Source organism: Sinocyclocheilus anshuiensis, unplaced genomic scaffold (assembly GCF_001515605.1).
Source record: "Sinocyclocheilus anshuiensis isolate Anshui unplaced genomic scaffold, SAMN03320099.WGS_v1.1 scaffold63, whole genome shotgun sequence".
NCBI classification, from domain to species: domain Eukaryota; kingdom Metazoa; phylum Chordata; class Actinopteri; order Cypriniformes; family Cyprinidae; genus Sinocyclocheilus; species Sinocyclocheilus anshuiensis.
In genome coordinates this window covers 3899680-3907885 of record NW_015552625.1, presented here as the reverse complement: position 1 = coordinate 3907885, position 8206 = coordinate 3899680, and the positions used below count along the sequence as shown (strand labels likewise).

Sequence of the window (8206 nt, the reverse complement as noted above, 5' to 3'; positions counted from 1 at the left end):
AGGGTCCCCCCCCCCCAAGTCTATGATCAACACTGGTTGGCGATCTCGATCAGTGACCAGTGACCAGTGCTAAAATAAAATTTGACAAATTAAATATTTTGTGAAGGTATAATGTATACGGAGTGGAACGCCCCCCCCCCCAAGTCTATGATCAACACTGGTTGGCGATCTCGATAACCTGTCAGTGACCAGTGCTAAAATAAAATTTGACAAATTAAATATTTTGTGAAGGTATAATGTATACTATTACTGGAGTGGAACAACCCAAACCTAGAGAAAGCATATTTCAGAAAACCCCCAGTAAAAACTGAAGTATTTGTGAAGAAAGGAGTAAGTGATATTTTTAGCATACATCTTTTTCTCTCTTACTGTAACATAAATGCTTCAAAGGATTTACTGTTGCTAGAGCTGGCAAGAGTGTCTCTAATAAAAACATTTACGATGTGGTACAGGACATATCAGACGTTTGTTAACCACAAAAATGAAAATGTTGTGTCTCCAAGTGCCCATTTAATTCAGCAGTTCCCATCCTACAATAAACACATTCTAAGAATAGTCCTGTCACCTCTTGTAAGAGTGACACAGCCTCCATTTAGAATGGCAGTGCTGTTGTAGTGTAACAGTAGTGCTTTTATAGCTCACATTTGGACTCTGCATTGTCTTGAAGATGAGATCATCCCCTGCTGACGGACATTCACTAGCCCTTTTGTCTTAATCATAATCCAATAATGCATACACATTTGTTGCATAGTTTGTGTGCATTTATGTATATGCATTTGTTTGTATGCATATCTCAAGGGTCTCGTTGTTAGGTGTAACCCTGCACTAATATTTCATTAGTATTACAGGATTTTGGTCATGCTAATTCTTCATTGTCTGAGACAAGACAATTGCAAAATATTTACCAGTATATTCCATGTCGTGATTAAAGCTACAATCCTTCATTATAAAATTACTAGCCCTCAATTCACCACATAGTGTGGTAAGAAGTGTAGTTGTAAATGAGGTTTTTGCAACTAATGAAGAAAGATTTTAGTGCCCTTCTTTATTAGAATCAAGTATAGTTGAAGGTAGATTCACATTCTTATAAAAGTAAATTTTTTAACCAGTCTGTTTCTTTCAATGTTCATTACAAACTGTTTCAACAAACACATCACAGTTGACTTCTTTACATTGCTGGCTTTATGGTAAAATAACTTCAGTTGATTTTGTCTGTTTTTGCCAGATGTGGTTTGTGTTTGGGGCACACTGTGTTTTTAAATGGTTTGCAAATGTTTGTGGGTTAACTGGGAGAAAAAGAATGCCATATAAAGCACTGTTTTCTGATAAGCATGGGTTTGTGGCTTACTTGGCTCATTCTTGTGCAGTTCAAGACATTTACAGACATTAATGTTGTGGTTATTAAAGATATTTCAACTATTGTGAGGAGACTCCAAGGAGATTTAAAACTATCCCAGAGATACTGAAGTTTGATCTCGTCCATTTTGTTGTTAGAGTGTGTCTCTTTGGGTTGCTACATACAGTATTTCTACCTTGTATGGTTTAAAGGCCTCGTTGTTTTAATAATTCATTTTCAATCATTTGTTCTCTTCAGAGAGTTCAGTTGTTGAGGTGAAAGTCGCAAGTTATTCTTGAGGTATTCATCTGTGTATGTGGTTGCAGTTCAGAAGGATGTTGTGTGTTCAGCTGTGACTGAGCAGAATAGGGTATCTACTGTCTCATTACATTTGCTTGGGGTAAAATACTGTGCATAGTAGGTTTTAATTTGTTATATGGGCCAGTGTACATCAGTTTCTGAGTGCCTTGAGTCTTTGTAATTAATATGCTTTAAGTCACCTCGGACAATAGGAAATATTTCAGGAGAATCCAGGTAGTCCATCCTGTCCCAGACAGCAGTGAAAGTAGGCACAACTGGTCTTCAACGAGCCCAAAAGAGCCCATGTTACACCTCTCTTTATCTCCTTGCAGTGGCTACCGGTTGCGGCTTGCATCAAGTTCAAGACGTTGATGCTTGCATATAGAACAGCCACAGGCTCAGCACCCGCCTACTTCCACTCACTACTACGAATCTACATCCCCTCCAGAAGTCTGAGATCCGCTAGTGAGCGACGTCTCGTGGTACCATCACAGAGAGGCTCAAAATCACTTTCCAGAACATTCTCGTTCACCATTCCTGGCTGGTGGAACGATCTTCCCACCCCTATCCGGAATGCTGAATCCCTGACAATTTTCAAGCGACAGCTGAAAACTCATCTCTTTCGACGCTACTTGACTTCATCTTAAATAAAAAAAAATAAAACAACTTTCTCTTTATTTATTCCTTCCCTTTCTAGCTTGTACTTATTTGAACAATGCCTAAAACTTGGTATTACAAACAGTTCCTGTGTCTGTTTGCCTCTTTAAGAAGAATCGCTTTATGTGTTCCCCAATCGCTTTGGATAAAAGCGTCTGCAAAATGACTAAATGTGAATGTAAATGTAATGACACATGAGTGAGTGGAGGAGAGGAGATTAATAAGACACAATGCTTCAGGGGAAAAAAAAATATTTTGTCTTTTTTGGTTTTATGTGTCTATCCTTCTTTCTTTAAGTCTGCAATGTAACAGAATGTCATTTCTTCTATATCGTGACATATACTGTAAAAAAACATGTTTTGACATTGTAAGATTTTTGGAGTATGTTTTACAAGACAATTCTATTTCAGTTTTCATCCTAATTTCATGTTTTGTTTCAATGTGTTATTCTTTCTTTGCAATTCATTGTAAAAATTTTAGCAATTTCTGAAAATTGTGAAAATGAAAATGGTTTCTATACCAATTTGTTTCTAGACATCTAAGTAAAGAACAAAAAAACTGCAAACCTATCCATAGGTTTTTGCAGCCGATTGTAAGAAATGGGCTGGGTTTAAACAAACTAAATTGTAATAAAAATTGATAATGTCAAATATAATAAAAAAAAAATAAAAGGTTACACTTTATTTTAAGGTGTCCTTGTTACAGAGTAATCATACATTTAAGTATTGAGTAATATTAATTATGTACTCACTATATGGTTAGGATTAAGATTAGGGTTTGGTTTAGGGTTACTTGCATGTAATTATGCATAATTTATTGTTATTATAATAGTAAGTACAAGTAACGTGTAACAAGGTCACCTTAAAATGAAGTGTTACCAAAGAAAAATATGCATGGATGAATGGTTCACAGTAAGATCAATTATATGCATTTAGAAAGCACTGTATCAGAAGTAGTAGCAGCCTTTTGGATTGTAAATATTTCTGTTTAATGGATTTCAGTCCTTTTATTGCCTTTTTACCTGTTAATCAAGGTAATAATCAACTGTGCCATATTATTTTAGACAGTCATCCCTCTTTCCATGCTATGCAGAGCCTTGAGAAATCAGAAACCTTGCGTTTTGTCTTTCTGATGTTGATGGTGAAATCCATTTTCATCTATTTTTTTTTATCGCAAAGTCATAATAAATATAATATTAGACTAAGATACCTTCTAAGTTGCTGTTTTCCAAAAACAAGCAGAAAATGCCATTTTTTTCACTAATGTAGGCAAGTGTCTGTTGTTGCTGGTGCCATGCCTGTTGTGCTAGCCTGAGGATCTCTAGTCTTCTGCCTCAGCCACGACCTAAAATCACTTTCTGTCCTCCATTTGAGCTCCTGCTACAGTCAGGCCCAGTCTAAACACAAGCACAGTGTGATCAGTGTGTGATTGACACGATGACAGGCTTTTTGCATTGATATTATACATAGATATACAGTGAAAATTTGTTATTCAAGTTTGTGAAACCTCAGTATTAAAATACATTAAAATGAGTCATATTTTTCATTTTTATAGTATATAAACAGTAATCAAGCTATGGTTAAATGGACTCTGCATCATAAAATAGGCTATGTATTACGACACATCTTTATTTTTGAATGGGCAGTAATTTTTTGTCTATATTGAGGTTGAGAGTGTTGCTTGTTTCATAAAATGTCAAATTAATAAAAAACTAAATAAAAAAAATGTCATATTTTCCTAAAAGTTTTTTCCCCCTAAAGTTTCAGTGTTTCATGGGTGGTGGTTATGAAAAAGCCACTGTACTGCAAAACAAGGGTTATGGGTGATTCACTACTGTAGAATTCTCAAAACAGAAGTCATAATGTTTGTATTTAATTTTGTGGTCATCACTGAAGAAAACACTGTGTCCACTGCATTTAGGATTGAGTGATTTGTTGTGCCGGTTGTTCATTATGTTATGCTCTGACTCATTGTGGCTGGTGCTGCTGGTGATGTTCACCTCTTGCGCTGTTTGTGTGATAAACATGGTTTTTGGTGGATAAGCTGATCTCTTGATTGATGTGCAGTTGCTGTGACTGGCTCTGTAACATTCTGGTCTTGGCCCTCCTCCACTGTCAGACAAACGAGTATATTTTGCTTCAATCCGTTGGGATTATGACCCTCGTTTCTGTACTGGAGGAGGAGGGATGGAAAATGAGGGGAAAGAGGATGAATCAGGAGCAGGTGGTTGTGCCAGTGTCACATGGCCAGTTTTTGGCGCACGTGGATGGCGTTTCATGATGGTGACATTGGCCGCTGTAGAGGATTTTGCTGGGCAGGCTGTGTAGTCAAGATGTCAAATGTCATATGTCATAATTACTGCCAATGTTTTCTCAAGTCCTAATATCACACACTTCATCAATGCTTGAATTTTTATTCCTGTATTATTGTGCTGGGTAAATGTACCCATTAAGCCCACCAAAATCTACGTTTAGGTGTTTTTTATAGATATTGACATTGTGTATAAGAAAAATCATTTGTTAAAATGCGAGATTTATCTCTCATTTGAAAATGTATTAATTAGTTGATGTACATTTTAGAATATATATGTTCCAAATAAGCCCACATCATGATTGATTCACAAAAATATTTACATTTATTGATTTTAAAGAAGTAAAACATCAATATATTTATGCAGTGAGAGTGAAGTATTTAAAAAATATATTTTACTAATGTTTGCTAGCGCTTATCACCTGTAACAATAACATTCAACCTGAATGTTCTCTCCCTCAAAGACTTTCTGTCCACTCCGAACAGTTTTGCTAGTACAGACAAGTTATTTTTAGTTTTTACTGTGCCCTTATGGTAAAGGCGACATGTCCCTATGACTTTTGGACAGTTGCTGTAGTTTTTTTTTCTCTTTTTTGTCATTTTCTTGCTGAAAATTCATCTTGTGTATTCATATCGTGTATTTTTCTTTGTCAGGTTGACAGAGTCATCAGGATCGCTCACTGATGGACCAGTTAATTACAAGTACAAGACTAAATGCACTTGGCTGATTGAAGGATAGTGAGTACCACTATGTCAAGCTAATCTCTCAGTCTTTGTTATTTATGTTTATTAATTACCAAATGTTTTTGTTCAAAGCAATTTACAGAATAGAATTTAGAATTCAAATAATAAAAAAAAAGGTTGGAGCTAAATTTTTATTTATTTATGTGACACACATTTATGTGACAAATGTTTAGGTTCAAATACATTTGTCTTATTATTAATGATAAAAAATAACATATTTTCTGGTTTTTATTTTAGCCCAAATGCTGTGCTCAGGTTGAGGTTCATCCATTTTGCCACAGAGTGCAGTTGGGATCACATGTATGTCTTTGATGGAGACTCGATTTACGCACCTTTGGTAGCTGTGTTTAGGTAAGTGATACTGGAATCATTAATACACAAACTGACACAGCGGATACAAATGTCAATTCATGTCAAACATAAATGCATTTTGTTGGTCTAAGACAGTGCATATAATCTCATAATCAAATCAGACTACGTCACCCATGAGGTTTGCTTAAAAAATGTTTGCTAATCTTTCATTTTTGTGAACTTGTGACTTTTTTTCCCTTAGCAATACAATAATTTTTTAATTGAAAGCATAGCAAGGGTGTTCACCTTTGTTCACCCACTAAATGTTCGTTGTTTAGCCTCATCTGCAATCATTAAGGAAATGAATGATGAATGCTTTAATTAAAATGACTAGAATGTAAAATAATAAATGGCAGGGAATCTAAATAGCAGGAGAAATGTGCATATCTCAAAAGTTTACTGCTGATTTTTTTGGAATTGCTGGTGACAAACTAAATTACACTTGATTCTGCAAAAAAAACCTCCAGCGATTACAAAAAATGGAATGTGCAAATCGCCCCAAAAGAACTCTTTAGTGACCATCCACTTCTATGAAGCACTGCGAATGATGTAATAAAGTCAGTCTCCCTATGCTTTCTAACTACCTAAGTTAGGTACCACATTAAAAATGAAAGCAGTCTGTTTGCTTCACTCAATTTTCTCTTATCCTTTCTCTGTTTCTGTTTCTGTTTCTTTTTCTTTTTCTTTTCTTCTTCCTCTCAAAGGTTATCTCTTATGCCTTTATAATGGGATAGACCTTGTTTTCAGATGACCTGCTGTTTTTTTTAGTGTGTGTGTGTTTGTGTTGGTGTGCAGTGTCTGGTCCATTGCATCTCTGTGGTTGTCCACTTTGTTGTGCTGAAGCACTGAATGTGAGCTTATCCTCTTCCTTATTAGTAGAATATTGGACAGTCAAGAGCATGCAGTAGAGATTTATCCTGCTCCTGATGCTGTTTGCTTAGCAACAGCTGTCCTCATGCTGTGTGGAATATGTGAACACAAAGGAAGGAAGTCTTTCCTGTCTCATTTGTGTGTCATGCTCTTGCTTGTCCAGTGGCCTGGTTGTCCCAGAGACTAAAGGAAATGAAACCATTCCTGAGGTGGTGACCACATCTGGATACGCATTGTTACACTTCTTCAGTGATGCTGCCTACAATCTTACAGGATTCAACATCTTTTATTCGTGAGTATGGTTATACAGTCACAATGCTTTACACACACACAGTGCCCTCCACTAATATTGGCACCCTTGGTAAATATGAGCAAAGGCGTCTGTGAAAATAAATCTGCATTGTTTATCCTTTTGATATTTAATTTAAAAAATTCACAAAATTCTAACCGATCATTGAAGTAAAACAGTTTAAAATGGGGAGAGATAAATGTTTTTCTCCAATGCATGTTGGCCACAATTAGAAATGGCACCTCTAGAAATTCTTATGGGTAAAATATCTCTGAAGTATATTCCCATTCATATTTACATTTTTTAGCACAATAGGGTGACTAGGAGCATGAAATTGTCCAGCCATGACTTCCTGTGCCACAGGATTATAAATATGAGGAACACAAAGGTCAAATTCCCTTAATCATCCATCACAAGGAGTAAAACCAAAGAATATAGTTCTGATGTGCAGAACAAGATTGTTGAGTTTCACAAAATAGAAAGTGGCTGCAAAATAGAAAGAGCTAAAGCATTGAAAATCCCCATTTCCACCATCAGCGCAATAATTAAGAGGTACCAATCAACTAAAGATGTTACAAATCTGCCTGGAAGAGGACGTGTGTCTTTATCGTCCTAATGCACGGTGAGGAGGAGAGTTTGAGTGGCCAAAGACTCTCCAAGGATCACAGCTGGAGAACTGCAGAGATTAGTTGAGTCTTGGGGTGAGAAACCTGTAAAAAATATCAAACAGCCCTTATATCACCACATGTTGTTCGGTAGGGTTTCAAGAAAAATTCTCCGCACTCATCCAAAAACAAACTCCAGTATATTCTGTTGTAGTGGCCAAAGTCTCTACAAGGATCACAGCTGAAGAATTGCAGAGATTAGTTCAGAAAACCTAATAACAAATATCAAATAGACACTACATCACCACATGTTGTTCGGGGGGGTTTCAAGAAAAATTCTCCTCACTCATCCAAAAACAAACTCCAGCAAATTCAGCTGTCAGACACGACTGGAACTTCAAATGGCACTGGCTTCTATGGTCAGATGAAACTAAAAAAAGAGCTTTTTGGCAGTAAACCCACCCCATGGGTTTAGTACAAACAGGGATTAAAAAGTACCCCATGTCCACGGTTAAATATACTGCTGGATCTTTAATGTTTTTCTGCCAGAGGTCCTGGACATCTTGTTCAGATGCATGGCATCATGGATTCTATCAAATACCAACAGATAAAAAAAATCTAAACCTGACTGCCTCTGTTTGAAATCTTATAATAGGCTGTGGTTGGATCTTCCATCAGGACAATGATCCAAAACAAACATCAAAATCAACACAAAAATGTGTCACTGAGCACAAAATGAAGCTT

General features: G+C 36.3%; 1 protein-coding gene across 1 annotated transcript in view; it reads left to right on the top strand.

The window, feature by feature from the left end:
• The window catches only part of atrnl1a (attractin-like 1a), a 271222-nt gene that overhangs the window by 21456 nt on the left and 241560 nt on the right, over nucleotides 1-8206 (top strand). Inside the window, exons 2-4 of the mRNA XM_016457834.1 lie at nucleotides 5258-5341; nucleotides 5585-5698; nucleotides 6732-6860. Coding sequence (XP_016313320.1) covers nucleotides 5258-5341; nucleotides 5585-5698; nucleotides 6732-6860 — 327 coding nt within the window. The remainder of the gene's footprint in view (nucleotides 1-5257; nucleotides 5342-5584; nucleotides 5699-6731; nucleotides 6861-8206) is intronic.